Below are 20,992 nucleotides of genomic sequence, written 5' to 3'. Positions count from 1 at the left end.
GGATGGGGATGGGGATGGGGATGGGGATGGGGATGGGGATGGGGATGGGATGGGGATGGGATGGGGATGGGATGGGGATGGGATGGGGATGGGAAGGGGATGGGAAGGGGATGGGAAGGGGATGGGAAGGGGATGGGAAGGGGATAGGATGGGGGATGGGGATGGGATGGGGATGGGATGGGGATGGGGATGGGATGGGGATGGGATGGGGATGGGGGATGGGGATGGGGATGGGGAAGGGGATGGGAAGGGGATGGGAAGGGGATGGGAAGGGGATGGGAAGGGGATGGGAAGGGGATGGGAAGGGGATGGGAAGGGGATGGGAAGGGGATGGAAGGGGATGGGGATGGGATGGGGAAGGGGATGGGAAGGGGGGGATGGGGAGGGATGGGGAAGGGGATGGGATGGGGATGGGGATGGGATGGGGATGGGGATGGGGATGGGATGGGGATGGGGATGGGGATGGGGAAGGGGATGGGATGGGGATGGGATGGGGATGGGATGGGGATGGGGATGGGATGGGATGGGATGGGGATGGGGATGGGGATGGGGATGGGGATGGGATGGGGATGGGGATGGGATGGGGATGGGGATGGGGATGGGGATGGGGATGGGGATGGGGATGGGATGGGGATGGGGATGGGATGGGGATGGGTGGGATGGGGATGGGGATGGGATGGGGATGGGGATGGGGATGGGGATGGGATGGGGATGGGATGGGGATGGGATGGGGATGGGATGGGGATGGGATGGGGATGGGGATGGGGATGGGGATGGGGATGGGGATGGGATGGGGATGGGATGGGATGGGGATGGGGATGGGGATGGGAAGGGGATGGGATGGGGATGGGGATGGGATGGGGATGGGATGGGGATGGGATGGGGATGGGATGGGGATGGGAAGGGGATGGGAGGGGATGGGATGGGTGGTGAGGGGGGATGAGGGGATGGGGAGGGATGGGAAGGGGATGGGGATGGGATGGGGATGGGGATGGGTGGGGATGGGGATGGGGAAGGGGATGGAGATGGGATGGGGATGGGATGGGGATGGGGATGGGGATGGGATGGGGATGGGATGGGGATGGGGATGGGGATGGGAAGGGGATGGGGATGGGATGGGGATGGGGATGGGGATGGGGATGGGATGGGGATGGGGATGGGGATGGGGATGGGGATGGGAAGGGGATGGGAAGGGGATGGGGATGGGGATGGGGATGGGGATGGGGATGGGATGGGGAAGGGGATGGGATGGGGAAGGGGATGGGGATGGGATGGGGCTGGGGATGGGATGGGGATGGGGATGGGGATGGGGATGGGATGGGGATGGGGATGGGGATGGGGATGGGATGGGGATGGGGATGGGGATGGGGATGGGATGGGATGGGGCTGGGGGTGATCCCGATCCCGGCGCCATTCCTGCACCTGAAGCGCTCCTGCCCGGCCGTGTCCCAGATCTGCAGCTTCACCGTCTTCCCGCCCACCGTGACCACTTTGGAGCCGAACTCCACGCCGATGGTGTGGTTGGAATCCTGCTTGACTGCCGCGAGCGGGAAAGCAATGGTGCGGCGCGTCACCGGGATACAGCCCCTTCCCACCGGGAATACAGCCCCCATCCCACCGGGATACCAGCCCCCTTCCCACCGGGATACAGCCCCTTCCCCACCGGGGATCCAGCCCCCTTCCCACCGGTGACAGCCCCTTCCCACCGGGATACAGCCCCCTTCCCACCGGGATACAGCCCCTTCCCACCGGGATACAGCCCCTTCCCACCGGGATACAGCCCCCTTCCCACCGGGATACAGCCCCCTTCCCATTAGGATACAGCCCCCTTCCCACCGGGATACAGCCCCTTCCCATCGGGATACAGCCCCCTTCCCATCGGGATACAGCCCCTTCCCATTGGGATACAGCCCCTTCCCACCGGGATACAGCCCCTTCCCACCGGGATACAGCCCCTTCCCATTGGGATACAGCCCCTTCCCACCGGGATACAGCCCCTTCCCACCGGGATACAGCCCCCTTCCCATTAGGATACAGCCCCCTTCCCATTGGGATACAGCCCCTTCCCACCGGGATACAGCCCCTTCCCACCGGGATACAGCCCCCTTCCCATTGGGATACAGCCCCTTCCCATCGGGATACAGCCCCCTTCCCATCGGGATACAGCCCCTTCCCACCGGGATACAGCCCCTTCCCATCGGGATACAGCCCCCTTCCCATTAGGATACAGCCCCCTTCCCATCGGGAATACAGCCCCTTCCCATCGGGATACAGCCCCTTCCCATCGGGATACAGCCCCCTTCCCATCGGGATGCCGCGCCATTCCATCGGGATACAGCCCCCTTCCCATCGGGATACAGCCCCCTTCCCATCGGGATACCGCACCATTCCATAGGGATACAGCCCCCTTCCCATCGGGATACAGCCCCTTCCCATCGGGATACCGCACCATTCCATAGGGATACAGCCCCCTTCCCATCGGGATACAGCCCCCTTCCCATCGGGATACCGCGCCATTCCAGAGGGATACAGCACCATTCCCATTGGGATACCGCGCCATTCCAGAGGGATACAGCAGCGTTCCCATCGGGATATTGCACTGCTCCCATAGAGATACTGCGGCATTCCATAGGGATACTGCCCCATTCCCACAGGGATACTGCCCCATTCCCACAGGGATACCACGCCATTCCCACTGGGGATATCGCGCCATTCCCATTGGATACAGCAGCACTCCCATTGGGATACTGCGGCGTTCCCATCAGGATATTGCACCATTCCCATTGGGATACCGCATCATTCCCACTGGAATACCGCGCCATTCCCACTGGGACACTGTGCCATTCCCAATGGATTACCGCACCATTCCCATCGGGATACCGTACCATTCCCACTGGGACACTGTGCCATTCCCAATGGATTACCGCACCATTCCCACTGGAATACCGCGCCATTCCCAATGGGACACTGTGCCATTCCCAATGGATTACCGCACCATTCCCAATGGGACACTGTGCCATTCCCACCGGGATACTGCGCCATTCCCTCCCCGGACATTGCGGCATTCCCACTGGGAATTCTGCAGCATTCCCGCTGGGATCTGGCGCCATCCCCACCTCCCGCCCCGCACTCACACTTGTTCTCGATGAACTGGTGCAGGAGGCAGGATTTGCCCGTGCCGGCGCTGCCGATCACCAGGAATTTGAAGAGGAAATCTGGGAATGCCGAAGGGGAAGCGGCCATCGGGGATGGAGGCGCTGGGAAACGCGCCAAGGGGTCCCATTCCCCGCCATGATCCCGGTATTCCCAAAGCCAGCCCCATAGGGAGCCTATAGGGACCCACAGCCCCTATAGAGCCCCCCCACTCCCTATAGGACCCATAGATCCCCTATAGAGCCCCCCCACTCCCTATAGGACCCCACAGATCCCCTATAGAGCCCCTCCACTCCCTATAGGACCCCATAGATCCTCTATAGAGCCCCCTCACTCCCTATAGGACCCATAGATCCCCTATAGAGCCCCCCCACTCCCTATAGGACCCCACAGATCCCCTATAGAGCCCCTCCACTCCCTATAGGACCCCATAGATCCTCTATAGAGCCCCCTCACTCCCTATAGGACCCCATAGATCCCCTATAGAGCCCCTCCACTCCCTATAGGACCCCACAGATCCCCTATAGAGCCCCCCCACTCCCTATAGGACCCCACAGATCCCCTATAGAGCCCCCCCACTCCCTATAGGACCCCATAGATCCCCTATAGAGCCCCTCCACTCCCTATAGGACCCCATAGATCCTCTATAGAGCCCCCTCACTCCCTATAGGACCCCATAGATCCCCTATAGAGCCCCTCCACTCCCTACAGGACCCCATAGATCCCCTATAGAGCCCCCTCACTCCCTATAGGACCCCATAGATCCCCTATAGAGCCCCCTCACTCCCTATAGGACCCCATAGATCCCCTATAGAGCCCCTCCACTCCCTACAGGACCCCATAGATCCCCTATAGAGCTCCCCCTACTCCCTATAGGGCCCCATAGATCCCCTATAGAGCTCCCCCTACTCCCTATAGGGCCCCATAGATCCCCTATAGAGCCCCTCACACTTCCTATAGGGCCCTACAAACCCCTTATAGCGCCCCACACACTCCCTATAGGGCCCTTGCTATGCTATACGACCCCCCTATAGGGCCCCACAGGCCCCCTATAGAGCCCCACACAGTCCCTATAGGACCCCACAGCCCCCCTATAGGGACCTACAGGCTTCCTATAGGACCACACAGCCCCCCCCCCCAGCCCCTATAGGGCCCTGCAGACTCCCTACAGGGTCCCAGACATCCCCTATAGGCCCCCCCCCATCCTATAGGGCCCAGCCCCTCACCATAGGGCCCAACAGATCCCCTATAGAGCCCCACAGAACCCCTATAGGGCCCTGCAGACCCCCTATAGAAGCCCATACACTCCCTATAGGGTCCATCAGGCCGCCACAGACCCCCGCACAGTCCCTATAGGGCCCCATAAACCCCTTTTGGGCCCCATAGACCCCCACAAACCCCTCACAGACCCCCATAGGGCCCCACACGCTCGCTATAGGGCCCTATAGGCCCCCCCTCCGCCCCACCGTAGGTCTCGGACATGGCTGGAGCCGCCCGGGCCGGGCCCCGCCGCTGCCGCCACCGCCTCCGGTCCGTACGGAAGGGAGCGGGCACAATATGGCGGCGCCCAGGAGAGCCGCTTCCGGGTTTTGAGCGCATGCGCGGGCACCAGGAGGTGGGCGGGGGCTCCACGCCTGTGACAGCGGAGGGCGTGGCCAAAACGGGATAAAGGGGCGGGTCGTATGCAAATAGGTGGGCGTGGCCAAGGCGCTCGCTGCGCTCCCGGGTCCTAAAGCGCCCCCCTCGCCTCCCATTGACCCTCCTCAAGCCACCCCCCCGCGCCCCGCCCCCGGGGTAAAACCAGCCCCAAAACCCCCCCATTCCCCCCCCAACAGCCAAGAACACAACCGGGGGGGGGCAAAGGGGGGGTTTATTGGGGGGGGGGGGGCACAGGCTCCAGGTGCAATGTCTATGGCAGACCCTGGGTACAATGCTCAAGGATGGGGGGGGGCAAAGGTTTGGCTGCCCTGGGGCAAACTTACCTTTGGGGGGGGGCTCAAAGGGGTTTTGGGGGGGACAAAAGGGGTTTGGGGGGGACAAAAGGGGTTTGGGGGGGTTCAAAGGGGGTTTGGGGGGGACAAAAGGGGTTTGGGGGGGTTCAAAGGGGGTTTGGGGGGGACAAAAGGGGTTTGGGGTGGCTTTGGCTGTTTTGGGGGTGTTCTGGCCATTGTGGAGGTGGTTTGGGCGTTATTTTTGGGGTGTTCTGAGTGTGTTGGGGGTGCTTTGGGGTATTTTGGGGGTGTTCTCGTGGGTTTGGGGTACTTCAGGGTGGTTTGGGGGTATTTTGGGGGTGTTTTCAGGTGGTTTGGGGTATTTTGGGGGTATTTGTTATTCTTGGGGTGTTTTGGGGTGTTTCAGGGCGGTTTTGGGGGTATTTTGGGGGTGTTTGTTATTCTTGGGGTGTTTTGGGGTGTTTCAGGGCGGTTTTGGGGGTATTTTGGGGTGTTTTGGGGGTGTTTTGGGGTGTTTCAGGGCAGTTTTGGGGGTATTTTGGGGGTGTTTGTTATTCTTGGGGTGTTTCAGGGCAGTTTTGGGGGTATTTTGGGGGTGTTTTGGGGTGTTTCAGGGTGGTTTTGGGGGTATTTTGGGGGTGTTTTGGGGTGTTTCAGGGTGGTTTTGGGGGTATTTTGGGGGTGTTTTGGGGTGTTTCAGGGTGGTTTTGGGGGTGTTTTGGGGGTATTTTGGGGTGTTTCAGGGTGGTTTTGGGGTGTTTTGGGGTGTTTCAGGGTGGTTTTGGGGTGTTTCAGGGTGGTTTTGGGGTGTTTCAGGGTGGTTTTGGGGTGTTTTGGGGTCACTTCTTGGCGAAGGAGATCTTCATGGCGTTGCTCTGGGTGATCTTGAAGCCCTGGAGCGCGTCGCGGGCGGCCCCGGCCTGCACCTCGTTGTCGAACTCCACGAAGGCGATGTCGTGGCGGCCCGGCACGAGCCGCACTTCCTTGAATCCCGGGAATCTGGGCCGGGATAAGGTGGGATAAGGTGGGATAAGGTGGGATAAGGGGATCCCATCGTCATTGGATCCCTTTGGTGTCAGGCACTCACTGGTTGAAGAGCATGGAGAGCATCAGCTCGTTGGTCTCCTCGGGGAGGTTGGTGAGGAAGAGGATGTGGTTGGGGGGTTCTCTGAGAGCTGGAAGGGGGGAAAAAGTGGGATCAGAGGGAGGAAAAGGAGGAATTCCAGGCCAAAACCAGGGATAGTGCTCTGAAAAGGAGGAATTCTGATGGAAAAGGAGGAATTGTGGGTTACACCGCTGGAATTCCGCCTAAAATGCAGGAATTCTGGCTGTAAAAGCAGGAATTCAGCCTAAACCCACTGGAATTCTGCTGAAAAAGCAGGAATTCTTCCTAGAAGAATTCTGCCTGAAAACGTGCAAATCCTGCCTGTAAAAGCAGGAATTCTGTCTACAAACGTGGGAATTCCGCCTAAAACCACAGGAATTCTGCCTAAAAAGGAGGGATCCCACTCTGAAAAGCAGGAATTCTGCATAAAAACCAGGAATTCCGGCTAAAAATGCAGAAATTCCACCTGTAAAAGCGTAAATTCTGCCTAAAACCACAGGAATTCCACCTAAACGAAGGAATTCCACCTAAAATCGCAGGAATTCCGCCTGGAAAAGCATGAATTGTGCCTTATAGAGCATGAATTCTATGTAAAAAAGCAGGAATTCTGCCTAAAAGTGCAGGAATTCTGCCTAAAATCACAGAAATTCCACCTAAAATCACAGAAATTCCACCCAAAACAGGAGGAATTCTGCCTAAAACCACAAGAATTCCGCCTAAAAATGCAGGAATTCCACCTAAAAAAGTGGGAGTCCATCCATAGAAGAAGGAATCCTCACTGTAAAAGCAGGAATCCCCCCAAAAACCAGGCATCCATCCCTAAAACCAAGGAATTTTCCCCCTGAAAAGGCAGCAATCCACCTCCAAAAGTTGGGATATTCCCTTAAAAAGCAGGAATTCCCTCCCAAAAGCAGGAATTTCCACCTAAAAAGCAGGAATTCCCCCCCAAAAGAGAGGATTCCACCTAAAAAGCAGGAATTCCCCCCCAGGAGCAGGGATTTCCACCGGAACAGCAGGGATCATCCCAAACTTCCGCTCAGCGCCCACATTCCCATCCTGGATCCCGCTGGATTGGGTCTCCCCCCCGCCCCCCCCTCACCTGCTGGGGGGGCATCGCTCCAGGCGGGATTCCCCCGGGAGTCATTCCAGGCGGCGGGATCATCCCCGGCGGGGGCATGTAGGGCGGCTGCCCGGGCATGTGGTGCAGCATGCGGGGCGCTTGGCTCATGGGCGGCATTCCCTATGGGATAACAAGGGTTGAGCGGCCCGGGATGCCGCCTCCATCCAGCCCCCATTCCCTATGGACGCACGGGAACGCTGCCCTGCACCGGGGCCGCCGCTCCGGCTCCGCTCTTCTTCCCGCTGGGAGCTTCCTGCCCTTTGGGTTTCCTCTTCTCCCGCTTGCGATCCCGCTCCACGAAGGTTCCCTTCATCTTGGCGATGATGTCGGAATCCGTCTTGGCGTATTGGATGCGCTGCGGGACAAGCGGGAATGCCGCGGATAAGGGAATTCCCGTTGGCCTGCTTACGGCTGCGGGATGAGCGGGAATGCCGCGGGAAGGGGCAGGGATCCATAGGGAATCCTCCCTCAAAAGGTGGGAATCCCCTGCAGAAGTAGGGACCCATGGGAATGCCTGGGGAGAGGGATCCACAGGGAATTTTCCATTGGGAATACTCTTGGGAAGAGGTGAGCATGGGTTTGGCATGGAACGGGAAGGAGCACAGGGCTGGGTGGGGGATCAGCCTGAGCTGACTGGCAGCAGCATGGGGAGGGATCCATAGGGAATTCCCATTGGGAATAGCATCTGGAAAGGAATACAACCATAGGCTTGTTGTAGAAAGAGAAGCCATGCATGGAGCGGAGAGCGCTGCAGGGCGATGCTGGGGCTGCAATGGGGACCCAATGGGGACAGATCCCTATGGAATTCCCTCGGGAAGGGCTCACCATGGGCTTGTCATAGAAGGGGAAGCCCTGCAGGGAACACAGGGTGATGCTGGGGTTGCAGTAGGGATGCAATACGGATGCAGTGGGGATGCAGTGGGGATACAATAGGGGTGCAATTGGAAAGCGGCGGAGAGGCAATGGGGACCCAATAGGGATGCAATGGGGATGCAATAGGGATGCAATGGGGATGCAATAGGGATGCAATGGGGATGCAATAGGGATGCAATGGGGACCCAATAGGGATGCAATGGGGACCCAATAGGGATGCAATGGGGACGCAATAGGGATGCAATGGGGACCCAATAGGGATGCAATGGGGACCCAATAGGGATGCAATGGGGACCCAATAGGGATGCAATGGGGATGCAATAGGGATGCAATGGGGACCCAATAGGGATGCAATGGGGATGCAATAGGGATGCAATGGGGACCCAATAGGGATGCAATGGGGACCCAATAGGGATGCAATGGGGACCCAATAGGGATGCAATGGGGACCCAATAGGGATGCAATGGGGATGCAATAGGGATGCAATGGGGACCCAATAGGGATGCAATAGGAATGCAACGGGGACTCAATAGGGATGCAATAGGGACACAACGGGAATGCAACGGAGACCCAATAGGGACATAATGTGGATGCAATGGGAATGCAATGAGGACCCAATGGGGATGCAAAGGGAATGCAATGGGGACGCAACGGGGATACAATTGTGGATGCAACGGGGATGCAGTGGGGACGGATCCCTATGGAATCCCCTCGGGAAGGGCTCACCATGGGCTTGTCGTAGAAGGGGAAGCCCTGCAGGGAGCACAGGGCGCTGGAGGGTGCTGCTGGGGTTGCACTGGGGACCCAATGCGGATGCAATAGGGACCCAATGGCGACGCAATGGGGATGCAATACAGATGCAATGGGAACACAACGGGGACGCAATGGGGATACAACTGGGGATGCAATAGGGATTCAGTGGGGACAGATCCCTATGGAATCCCATCGGGAAGGGCTCACCATGGGCTTGTCGTAGAAGGGGAAGCCCTGCATGGAGCGCAGGGCGCTGGAGGCGCTGCTCAGCTCCTTGAAGATGACGAAGGCCTGGCCCCGGAGCCGCAGGCTGCGCGCCACCAGGATGTCCAGGATCTGCCCAAACTGGGAGAAGATGGCGTAGAGCGACTTCTTCAGCTCTGCGGGGGGGGGGACAGGGAGCGGGGGGGGTCAGAGGGGGCTTGGGGGGGTCTGAAAGGGGTTTTGGGGAGGATCAGAGAGGTTTGGGGGGTCTAAAAGGGGGTTTAGGGGGGTCTAAAAGGGTTTTTTTTGGTGCCTAAAAGGTTTTGGGAGGGGCTCAGAGGGGCTTTGGGGGGATTAAAGTGGTTTTGGGGGGGATTAGAGGGGTTTAGGGGGGACTCAGAGAGGTTTGGGGGTGATTAAAGGCATTTTGGGGTGTCTAAAAGGGTTTTTTTGAGTGCCTAAAAGGTTTTGGGGGGGTCTGAGGGCTTTTGGGGTGTCTAAAAGGGGTTTTGGGATGGTCTAAAAGGGGTTTTGGGGGGGTTCAGTGGAGTTTTGGGGGGGATAAAAGGGGGCTTTCTGGTGCCTAAAAGGTTTTGAGGGGGCTCAGAAGGGTTTTGAGGGGGACAAAAAGGATTCTTTTGGTGCCTAAAAGGTTTTGGGGGGATCAGGGCGGTTTTAGAGGGGATTAAAGGGGTTTTAGGGGGGTTAAAGGGGTTTGGGGGGTCTAAAAGGGGTTGGGGGGATCAGAGGGGATTTGGGGGTGCTCAAAGAGGTTTTGGGGGGTCTAAAAGGGGTTTCTGGGGTGCAAAAGGGGTTTGTGGGGGCTCAGAGGGGGTTTGGGGAGGCTAAGAGGGGCTCAAAGGGGTTTTGGGGGGTTTCAAAGGGGTTTTCTGGGGTCCCAGAGAGGTTTTGGGGGGTCTAAAAGGGGTTTGGGGGCGCGTAAAGGGGTTTTGGGGGTCCCAGCGAGGTTTCGGGGTGGTTTTGGGGTGTTTCGGCCGTTTCTCACCATCTTTCTTGATCTTCTCATTGAGGTTGTTGATGTAAATGGTGTGGTTGGGCCGCGGGTCCTGCACCGCCATGACAGGACCCCGGGACCTGGGGGGGTCAGGGGGGTATTAGGGGTCTATAGGGGTGTCCCACCCCTCAGACCCCCCCCAAACCCCTCTGAGCCCCCCCCAAAGCCTTTTAGACACTAAAAAAACCCCCATTTTCCACCCCAAAAAGCCCCTTTTTGACCCCAAAACCCCTTTAGGTCCCCGCCATACCCGCTCCCGCCTCAGCCACCTCAGCCGCGTGCGCCGCCTCCCGCCAGCCAATAGCCGAGCTCCTCCCTCCCTAACCCCCGCCCACCGCCGTTTCCACCAATCACAGCCAAGCAGCCGAGGGGTGCGCTGGCCAATCAGAGCGCGACTTCAGCTTGACTGACAGCCCTGCTGAGGGCAATGGACCGGGTCCCGCCGCCGCCGCCGCCTCCGGTGCCGCCCCCACCACCACCGGTGGCCCCCCCCCCTCCGGTGCCCCCCCCACCACCGGTGCCCCCCGACCGGATCCTCCGGGATGCCCTGGAGCGGGCGGGGGCCGCGCTGGGGGGGGACGGAGGCGTCCGGGAGCTGCTGAGGCGGCGGCGGGACAGGTCCGGGGGGAGCGGCCTAGGCCCGGGCCTCGGTTATGCCCATGGGGGGGCCTAGGCCCCGTTTATCCCAATGGGGGGGGGCCTAGGCCCGGTTTATCCCTATTGGGGGGCTCAAACCCATTTATCCCTATGGGGGGGGGTCCATTCCCGTATCCAACCCCTTTAACCCCCTCTTTTTGCCCCCCCCCAGCCTGAGCCCTCACCTCCAATGGCTCCTCGTCCATCGCCCTGCACCCCCCCTCATCCAGGATGGGCCCCAGTGAGTATTGAGGGGGGGGGCCCTATATAAACCACCCCCTATTAATGCTTATTTCCATATGTGCCCCCCTATCTCTATAAGGTTATAACCCCCCATTAACCGTTATATCCATATGTGCCCCCCCATCCCTACAGGTTAATAACCCCGTTCAATAAGCCTTATATCCATATGTGCCTCCCCATCCGTATAGGTGAATCCCCCCCCATTAACCCTTATATCCATATGTGCCCCCCATCCCTATCGGTTAATCCTCCCCCATTAACCCCTATATCCATGTCCCCCCCATAGGTGCGGGCTGGTGGCCCTATGGATGGCAGCAGCGCTGTTGACCCCCCACCACCACCCGGCACCCCCCCCAGTGGGGCTGGAGGAGGTTTTGGGGGTCGCCCGGGCCCGAGGCTTCACTGTGCACGGGGAGATGTTCTCAGGTGGGGTATGGGGGGGCACCATATGGGGTCGGCCACCCATTTACCCCTATGCACCCCCATTTAATCCTATATATCCTGGTTACTCCTATATGCCCCTATTTAATCCTACGTGCACCACATTTAAGGCTATATTCTCCTGTTTATCCGTATACCCCTCTATTTAACCCTGAATGCGCACATTTAACCCTATATGACCCCATTTAACTCCATGCCCCCATTTAACCCTATATCCACCCCATATAATCCTATATCCCCCCATTAACCCTATATCCCCCCATTAACCCATCCCCCCCATTTAACCCTATATCCTCCTGTTTAACTCATGCCCCCCCATTTAATTCTATAGCCCCTATTTAACCCTATATTCACCCCTTTAACCCTATATCATCGCATTTAAAGTTATATCGCCCATTTAACCCTATATTTTCCATTTAACCCCATACTCCCCCATTTACCCGATACCCCCTATTTAATCCTATATCCCCCGATTTAACCCTATAACCCCCATTTAACCCTATATCCCCGATTTAACCCTATAACCCCCATTTAACCCTATATCCCCGATTTAACCCCATATCCCCTCATTTACCCCTATACCCCCCATTTACCCCTATACCCCCTCATTTACCCCTATACCCCCCATTTAACCCTATACCCCCTCATTTACCCCTATACCCCTCATTTACCCCTATACCCCCTCATTTACCCCTATCCCCCTCATTTACCCCTATACCCCCCATTTAACCCTATACCCCCCCATTTACCCCTATACCCCCTCATTTACCCCTATACCCCCCATTTACCCCTATACCCCCTCATTTACCCCTATCCCCCCCTCATTTACCCCTATACCCCCCCATTTACCCCTATCCCCCCTCATTTACCCCTATACCCCTCATTTACCCCTATACCCCCCATTTACCCCTATCCCCCCTCATTTACCCCTATACCCCCTCATTTACCCCATCCCCCCTCATTTACCCCTATACCCCTCATTTACCCCTATACCCCCTCATTTACCCCTATACCCCCCATTTACCCCTATACCCCCCCATTTACCCCTATACCCCTCATTTACCCCTATACCCCTCATTTACCCCTATACCCCCTCATTTACCCCTATACCCCTCATTTACCCCTATACCCCCTCATTTACCCCTATACCCCCCATTTACCCCTATACCCCTCATTTACCCCTATACCCCTCATTTACCCCATCCCCCCTCATTTACCCCTATAACCCTCATTTACCCCTATACCCCCTCATTTACCCCTATACCCCCCATTTACCCCTATACCCCCCCATTTACCCCTATACCCCTCATTTACCCCTATACCCCTCATTTACCCCATCCCCCCTCATTTACCCCTATACCCCTCATTTACCCCTATCCCCCCTCATTTACCCCTATACCCCTCATTTACCCCTATCCCCCCTCATTTACCCCTATAACCCTCATTTACCCCTATACCCCTCATTTACCCCTATCCCCCCTCATTTACCCCTATACCCCCCCATTTACCCCTATACCCCCCCATTTACCCCTATACCCCTCATTTACCCCTATACCCCCCATTTACCCCTATACCCCCCCATTTACCCCTATACCCCTCATTTACCCCTATCCCCCCTCATTTACCCCTAAATCCCCCATTTACCCCTATACCCCCCATTTACCCCTATCCCCCCTCATTTACCCCTATACCCCCCCCATTTACCCCCATGCCCCCCCGCAGCCACGGACATGGCAGCGCTGGCCCGGGAGCTCTTCCATTGCCAGGCTGAGGTCACCGAGGGGGGGCTGGAGGGGCCCAACCGGCCCCGGCTCCTGCAGCACCTCCTGGGGGGGCTCCCCCTCCTTGTCCCGTATCCTTTGGGAAGCTCCCTATGGAAGGGGCCATGGGGGGGGGGGCTGGGACCTGTTTTGTCCCTACAGAGGGGTCCCAGACCCAATTTGTCCCTATAGGGGGGGTCCCACACCTTATTTGTCCCTATGGGGGTCAATGGGGTGGGGGTCTCAGACCCAATTCATCCCTATGGGGGTCAATGCGGGGGGTCTCAGACCCAATTTATCCCTATGGGGGTCAATGGGGTGGGGGTCTCAGACCCAATTCATCCCTATGGGGGTCAATGCGGGGGGTCTCAGACCCAGTTTGTCCCTATGGGGGTCAATGGGGTGGGGGTCTCAGACCCAATTCATCCCTATGGGGGTCAATGGGGGGGTCCCAGACCAAATTTATCCCTATGGGGGTCAATGGGGGGGGTCTCAGACCCAATTTGTCCCTATGGGGGTCAATGGGGTGGGGGTCTCAGACCCAATTCATCCCTATGGGGGTCAATGGGGGGGGTCCCAGACCCAATTTATCCCTATGGGGGTCAATGGGGGGGGTGTCTCAGACCCAATTCATCCCTATGGGGATCAATGGGGGGGGTCCCAGACGCAATTTAACCCTACGGGGGTCAATGGGGGGGTCCCAGACCCAATTTATCCCTATGGGGGTCAATGGGGGGGGGTCCCAGACCCAATTTATCCCTATGGGGGGGGCTCACACCTAATTTATCCCTATGGGGGTCAATGTGGGGGGTCCCACGCCCAATTCATCCCTATGGGGGTCAATGGGGGCAGGTCCCAGACGCAATTTATCCCTATGGGGGTCAATGGGGGGGGGTCCCAGCCCCAATTTATCCCTATGGGGCGGGGTCCAGAGCCCTGTTTATACCTATGGGGGGGCCCCTTTTCCCTTGACACCCCCCCCAGCTACGATGAGGACAACAACCACGAGCCCTGCTGCCGCCGCGGGCACCGGGCCCATTGGGCTGTGATAACCGGTAATGCACCAAAACAGGGGGATTTCACCCCAAAACCAACATGGGGGGGGTACCCCCATAACCCCCCCCCATCATAAACCCTTCTCTTTTAGGTGTATTATTGGGCACCCCAAGCCCTGCACCCAGCCCATTGGGACGCCCGGATCCCGACATTCCCAACCTTTTCCACGCTGGGGAGGAGGAGTGGGATAAAGGGGGGGGGTTCCAATGGGGGGGGGCCCCCATTGAGGGGGTGCTGGTGCTGGCCCAGCAAGGGAAGAGCCCCCGGCCTCAGCTTTGGGGCTTGGGGGGGCTCCATTGCAGCAATGCCCAATTGATGGAGCTGAGCCCCCGGCGCGGGGCCGATGGGCGCTGCTACGTGGTACCCCCGGGGGGGGTGAGGCAGGGGCTGGGGGGCAAGGCCGTGCTGCTGCGGCCCCCCCCGTGATGGCAAGGGGGGGGCAATGGGGGGGGGGGTGGGGGTTTTAAGGTGGAAATGGGGCTGAAAATGGGATTTAGGGCTGGAAATGGGGGGTTTAAGGTGGAAATGTGGGGGTTAAGATGGAATTTGGGATTTTAAGGTGAAAATGGGGGGTTGCGGTGGAAATGAGAGATCTAGGGATGAAAATAGGGGGTTTAAGGTGAAAAGGGGGTGGGGGTGGAAACGGGGCTGAAAATGGGGTGTTTAGGGCAAAATGGGGGTTAAGGTGGAAATGAGGGGGTTTAGGGCTGGAAATGAGGGGTTTAAGGTGAAAATAAGGGGTTCCAGGGCAAAAATGGATGGGTTTAAGGTGAAAATGGGGGCGGTTGGGGCAAAAATGGGCAGTTTAGGGTGGAAATGAGGGAGTTTGAGGGCTGAAAACAAGAACTTTGGGGTAAAAAAGGGGGGATTTAGGCTGAGCCCCCCCCTTTCCATTGGGGTCTATGAGCGCGCTCCTATTGGGCGCAGCCCATGGCCATTCCCCTCTCCCATTGGCTGTCGCGGAGGGGGCGTGGCCCTGAGACCGGAAGCGGCGAGGCCGGGACCCGGAAGCAGCGTGCTGAGGGGCGGCCGCAACCGGCTCCTTCCCCCCCCCAAAACCGGGTGCCCTTTGACCCATGGGCCCCCCCATACCCCCCCCCGCGGCCCTACGGCGGCTGCACCGGGGCTGCGGCCTGCGGGGCCTCTCGGCTGAGGAAGCGGAGCGGGCCCGGGCGGCGCGGGCCCCCCCCCGGCAGAAGGTGGGTGAATGGGGGGGGGGGGGCACATTGGGGACACCCCTCCCCCCCCCCCCCCCCCGGTACCGGAGCCCTTTGACCGGTTGCTTGTGGCCCGCAGCTCAGCGAGGGGGCGCGGGAGCGGCCGGTGCCGGTGTCCCGGTTAGGGAGGATGGCGAGCTTCGGCGGTACGGGGGGGTCAGTGGGGTTTAAATGGGGTTTGGGAGGGTTTAAATGGGGTTAAGTGGGGTTTGAGGGGGTTTAAATGGGGTTTGGGGGGGTTAAATGGGGATCAATGAGGTTTGGGGGGGTTTAAATGGGGATCAATGAGGTTTGGGGGGATTAAATGGGGATCAATGAGGTTTGGGGGGATTAAATGGGGTTTGAGGGGGTTTAAATGGGGATCAATGAGGTTTGGGGGGATTAAATGGGGTTTGAGGGGGTTTAAATGGGGATCAATGAGGTTTGGGGGGATTAAATGGGGTTAAATGGGGTTTGAGGGGGTTTAAATGGGGATCAATGAGGTTTGGGGGATTAAATGGGGTTAAATGGGGTTTGGGGGGGTTTAAATGGGGATCAATGAGGTTTGGGGGGATTAAATGGGGTTAAATGGGGTTTGGGGGGTTTAAATGGGGATCAATGAGGTTTGGGGGGATTAAATGGGGTTTGAGGGGGTTTAAATGGGGATCAATGAGGTTTGGGGGGATTAAATGGGGTTAAATGGGGTTTGGGGGGGTTTAAATGGGGATCAATGAGGTTTGGGGGATTAAATGGGGTTTGGGGGGGTTTAAATGGGGATCAATGAGGTTTGGGGGGATTAAATGGGGTTAAATGGGGTTTGGGGGGGTTTAAATGGGGATCAATGAGGTTTGGGGGGATTAAATGGGGTTAAATGGGGTTTGGGGGGGTTTAAATGGGGATCAATGAGGTTTGGGGGGATTAAATGGGGTTTGAGGGGGTTTAAATGGGGATCAATGAGGTTTGGGGGGATTAAATGGGGTTAAATGGGGTTTGAGGGGGTTTAAATGGGGATCAATGAGGTTTGGGGGGATTAAATGGGGTTAAATGGGGTTTGGGGGGGTTTAAATGGGGATCAATGAGGTTTGGGGGGATTAAATGGGGTTAAATGGGGTTTGGGGGGTTTAAATGGGGATCAATGAGGTTTGGGGGGATTAAATGGGGTTTGAGGGGGTTTAAATGGGGATCAATGAGGTTTGGGGGGATTAAATGGGGTTAAATGGGGTTTGGGGGGGTTTAAATGGGGATCAATGAGGTTTGGGGGGATTAAATGGGGTTTGGGGGGGTTTAAATGGGGATCAATGAGGTTTGGGGGGATTAAATGGGGTTAAATGGGGTTTGGGGGGGTTTAAATGGGGATCAATGAGGTTTGGGGGGATTAAATGGGGTTAAATGGGGTTTGGGGGGGTTTAAATGGGGATCAATGAGGTTTGGGGGGATTAAATGGGGTTTGAGGGGGTTTAAATGGGGATCAATGAGGTTTGGGGGGATTAAATGGGGTTAAATGGGGTTTGGGGGGGTTTAAATGGGGATCAATGAGGTTTGGGGGGATTAAATGGGGTTAAATGGGGTTTGAGGGGGTTTAAATGGGGATCAATGAGGTTTGGGGGGATTAAATGGGGTTAAATGGGGTTTGGGGGGGTTTAAATGGGGATCAATGAGGTTTGGGGGGATTAAATGGGGTTAAATGGGGTTTGGGGGGTTTAAATGGGGATCAATGAGGTTTGGGGGGATTAAATGGGGTTAAATGGGGTTTGGGGGGGTTTAAATGGGGATCAATGAGGTTTGGGGGGATTAAATGGGGTTTGAGGGGGTTTAAATGGGGATCAATGAGGTTTGGGGGGATTAAATGGGGTTAAATGGGGTTTGGGGGGGTTTAAATGGGGATCAATGAGGTTTGGGGGGATTAAATGGGGTTAAATGGGGTTTGGGGGGGTTTAAATGGGGATCAATGAGGTTTGGGGGGATTAAATGGGGTTAGGTTAAGTGGGGTTTCAAAGGCGTTCAATAGGGTTTGAGAGAGTTTAAGTAGGGTTAAATGGGGTTCGCAGTGGTTTAAATGGGGTTCAGTGGGATTCGAGGGCTGTAAATGGGGTTCAGTGGGGTTTGTCTGGGTTGAAATGGGGTTTGGGGGGGTTTAAACGGGTTAAGTGGGGTTGGGGGGCTTAAATGGGGATAAATGGGTTTAAAATGGGGCTTTAGGGGGGTTAAATCAGGATAAATGAGGTTAAATGGCATTTACATGGAGGCTGGGGGAGTTAGATGTGGTTTGGGGTGGTTAAATGGGCCTCAGTGGGGTTTGGGGGGGGTTCAATGGGGTTTCAATGGGGTTCAATGGGGTTTGGGGGCTCTCTCCCATTTGTCCCCCCAGGTCTCGCCGTGGGGCTTGGGATGGGGGCCCTGGCACAGGCAGCTCGAGCAAAGCTGGGGGGTGAGTGCGGAGGGAGGGGTCCCCAATTACCCCCCTATGACCCCCAATTACCCCCCTATGACCCCTATTTCCCCCCTATGACCCCAATTACCCCCCTATGACCCCAATTACCCCCCTATGACCCCCAATTACCCCCTATGACCACTATTTCCCCCCCCTACCCCCCCGTGACCTCCCTGTGCCCCCCCCTTAGGGGCTCCGCTGGGTCCCGCCTCCCTCCTGGCCGGAGCCAATGGGCAGCGCCTGGCGGGCGCCCTCTGCCGGACGCGGGGGGCAGCGCTGAAGCTGGGCCAGATGCTGAGCATGCAAGGTGGGGGCCCCACCGCACCCCATAGCGCCCCCATAGAGCCCCCATATCCCATAGCGCCCCCATAGAGCCCCCATATCCCATAGAGCCCCCATAGAGCCCCCATATCCCATAGAGCCCCCATAGAGCCCCCATATCCCATAGAGCCCCCATAGAGCCCCCATATCCCATAGAGCCCCCATAGAGCCCCCATAGAGCCCCCATAGAGCCCCCATATCCCATAGCGCCCCCATAGAGCCCCCATATCCCATAGAGCCCCCATAGAGCCCCCATATCCCATAGCGCCCCCATAGAGCCCCCATATCCCATAGAGCCCCCATAGAGCCCCCATATCCCATAGAGCCCCCATAGAGCCCCCATAGAGCCCCCATATCCCATAGAGTCCCCATAGAGCCCCCATATTCCATAGAGCCCCCATAGAGCCCCCATATCCCATAGAGCCCCCATATCCCATAGAGTCCCCATAGAGCCCCCATAGAGCCCCCATATCCCATAGAGTCCCCATAGAGCCCCCATATCCCATAGAGCCCCCATATCCCATAGAGCCCCCATAGAGCCCCCATATCCCATAGAGTCCCCATAGAGCCCCCATATCCCATAGAGCCCCCATAGAGCCCCCATATCCCATAGAGCCCCCATAGAGCCCCCATATCCCATAGAGTCCCCATAGAGCCCCCATATCCCATAGAGCCCCCATAGAGCCCCCATATCCCATAGAGCCCCCATAGAGCCCCCATATCCCATAGAGCCCCCATATCCCATAGAGCCCCCATAGAGCCCCCATATCCCATAGAGCCCCCCATGTCCCATAGAGCCCCCCATATCCCATAGACCCCTCCTGGGGACCCTAAGCTGGGTTTGGGCCTGGATTGGGATCCCAGGGCCCGGATTTGGGATCCCAGGGCCCGGATTTGGGATCCCAGGGCCCGGATTTGGGATCCCCCCCTTAGATCCCGGTTTCCTGCCTCCGGAGCTGCTGCAGGCCCTGGAGCGCCTCCGGCAAGGCGCTGACTTCATGCCCCGTTGGCAAAGCACCGTGAGCTCCGACCCCATTCCCACCCCATTCCCTATGGAAAACCGGGATTCGAGGGATCCCTGACACCCCCCCCATCCCACAGCAAGTCCTGGACCAGGAGCTGGGCCCCAGCTGGCGGGAAAAGCTCCTGGAATTCCAGGATACTCCCTTTGCGGCTGCTTCCATTGGCCAAGTGCACCTTGGGATGCTGCTGGATGGCACCAGCGTGGCCATAAAGGTCCAGGTCCGAGGCGGGTTTTGGGGTGAAAAGGGGAGGATTTGGGGCTCTTTGAACCCACTTTTCCATCCCGCTTTGCCCACAGTATCCCGGGATCGCCCAGAGCATCCGCAGCGACGTTGAGAACCTCCTGGCTCTGCTGCGGCTGAGCTCAGCCCTGCCTAAGGGTGAGCTGGGAATCCCTATGGAGAACGGCGGGAAAAGGCTCCCAAACACCTTTTTCCCTCCCCAAATCCCCTTTTTCCCCCCCCAAATCCCCTTTTCCCCCTCCCAAACGCCTTTTCCCCCTCCCAAACGCCTTTTTTCCCTTCCCCAATCCCTTTTCCAGGCCTTTTTGCTGAGAAATCCCTGGAAGTGCTGCAGAAGGAGCTGGAATGGGAATGCGATTACCACCGGGAAGCCCAATGCGCCCGCACCTTCCGGTTGGGATACGATGGGGGGGATGGATTCCGGGATACCCAAGGGGGGTTGGGAGGATCCCGCGGGTGCCTTCACGCTTCCCATGCCATTCCCAAGGGATCTGCTGCGGGACGATCCCTTCTTCTCCGTGCCGCGGGTGGTGGAGGAGCTGTCGGCATCGCGCGTCCTCACCATGGAGCTGGGCAGCGGAATCCCATTGGATCAGTGTCAGGAGCTGGCCCAGGACGTGCGGGATGAGGCGAGTATGGGGGGGGGGGGGGGGGTTTATCCCTGAATCCCATCGAATTCCCGCCCCATTCCCATAGATCTGCACCCAGCTCCTGCGCCTCTGCCTGCGGGAGCTCTTCGAGTTCCGCCTCATGCAGACGGATCCCAACTGGGCCAATTTCCTCTATGAGCCCTCCCAGCACAAGGTGAGCTCCCCCCCCCCCCCCCCCCCCATTCCAGCCCCATTCCCGCTTGGATCCATTCCCATTCCCACAGGTGACGCTGTTGGATTTCGGAGCCACTCGTTCCTTCGATGCGGAGTTCACGGATCATTACATTGAGGTTTGGGAGGGAGGGGTTTGGCCTTCCTCCCCCCCCCCTTTTATTCCTAAGTATCCCCGAATATTCCCAGTTTTCCCCCCTTTTCCAGGTGATCCGGGCTGCGGCCGACGGGGATAAGGAAAAAGTGCTGCAGAAATCCCGGGACCTCAAGTTCCTGACAGGATTCGAGAGCAAGGTGAGGAACGATCCCACTAATTCCATCGCACCCCCCCCATTCCATGTGCTCCCCCCCAAATCCCAGGCCAGGGATACCCCTATTCCCGTTCCCCCGCCCCCCATGTCCCCATTGCCCCCATATCCCCCCTGATCCCCTTCATTCCCATGTTCCCCCATATTCCCATGGACCCCATGTCCCCATTGACCTCATATTTCCATTGATCCCCCCATATCCCATTCGATCCCATTCACCCCATCTTCATTGACCCCGTATCCCCATTGATTCCCCCATATCCCCACTGATCCCCCCATATCCCCATTGATCCCCCCATATCCCCACTGATCCCCCCATATCCCCACTGATCCCCCCAT

At 57.8% G+C, this 20,992-nt stretch overlaps 4 protein-coding genes across 8 annotated transcripts in view; 2 read left to right on the top strand and 2 right to left on the bottom strand.

Moving 5' to 3' along the window:
- Positions 1–4,728, bottom strand: part of RAB4B (RAB4B, member RAS oncogene family) — a 9,656-nt gene extending 4,928 nt beyond the window's left edge. The window contains exons 1-3 of one of the 2 annotated variants that reach the window (XM_080636008.1): positions 4,620–4,728; positions 3,135–3,215; positions 1,423–1,537 (exon numbers count right to left, since the gene is read on the bottom strand). In XM_080636008.1, the coding sequence (XP_080492134.1) occupies positions 1,423–1,537; positions 3,135–3,215; positions 4,620–4,635 (212 nt within the window). In that variant the 5' untranslated portion in view covers positions 4,636–4,728. Of the gene's footprint in view, positions 1–1,422; positions 1,538–3,134; positions 3,331–4,619 lie in introns of those variants that run through there. The other variant, XM_080636007.1, reaches the window with a different exon arrangement.
- Positions 4,729–5,023: 295 nt separating this feature from the next.
- Positions 5,024–10,464, bottom strand: SNRPA (small nuclear ribonucleoprotein polypeptide A). The gene is made up of 7 exons (XM_080636096.1): positions 10,426–10,464; positions 10,167–10,255; positions 9,164–9,336; positions 7,521–7,685; positions 7,310–7,450; positions 6,193–6,332; positions 5,024–6,104 (listed from the first exon to the last, which is right to left on the bottom strand). Exons 2-7 carry the CDS (start codon positions 10,237–10,239, stop codon positions 5,945–5,947), a joined length of 852 nt encoding a protein of 283 aa, XP_080492222.1. The 5' UTR covers positions 10,240–10,255; positions 10,426–10,464; the 3' UTR covers positions 5,024–5,944.
- A 138-nt stretch (positions 10,465–10,602) lies between these two features.
- On the top strand, positions 10,603–14,737 carry ACTMAP (actin maturation protease; the record flags this gene model as incomplete). The annotated part of the gene is made up of 6 exons (XM_080636067.1): positions 10,603–10,793; positions 10,984–11,052; positions 11,341–11,480; positions 13,218–13,347; positions 14,240–14,310; positions 14,403–14,737. The coding sequence occupies 6 exons, from the start codon at positions 10,603–10,605 to the stop codon at positions 14,735–14,737; spliced, it is 936 nt and encodes a 311-aa protein (XP_080492193.1).
- A 326-nt stretch (positions 14,738–15,063) lies between these two features.
- Positions 15,064–19,918, top strand: COQ8B (coenzyme Q8B). 4 transcript variants are annotated; one of them, XR_013958598.1, is made up of 8 exons: positions 15,064–15,510; positions 15,608–15,674; positions 17,876–17,935; positions 18,129–18,245; positions 19,193–19,278; positions 19,365–19,501; positions 19,581–19,662; positions 19,824–19,880. XR_013958598.1 is itself a non-coding variant. In XM_080636040.1 (6 exons), exons 1-5 carry the CDS (start codon positions 15,388–15,390, stop codon positions 19,616–19,618), a joined length of 405 nt encoding a protein of 134 aa, XP_080492166.1. In that variant the 5' UTR covers positions 15,064–15,387; the 3' UTR covers positions 19,619–19,662; positions 19,824–19,918. The 4 variants fall into 4 exon arrangements, 1 of the variants encoding a protein (XP_080492166.1); XR_013958599.1 differs by having other exon boundaries at positions 19,124–19,278; XR_013958600.1 differs by having other exon boundaries at positions 19,124–19,278; positions 19,365–19,495; positions 19,824–19,863.
- Positions 19,919–20,992: the final 1,074 nt, after the last annotated feature.

The sequence above is a fragment of the Psittacula echo genome (assembly GCF_963264785.1).
Source record: "Psittacula echo genome assembly, chromosome: 29".
Lineage (NCBI taxonomy): Eukaryota > Metazoa > Chordata > Aves > Psittaciformes > Psittacidae > Psittacula > Psittacula echo.
Note: the sequence above shows the minus strand (reverse complement) of the source record. Positions and strands in the feature narration are given on the sequence as shown.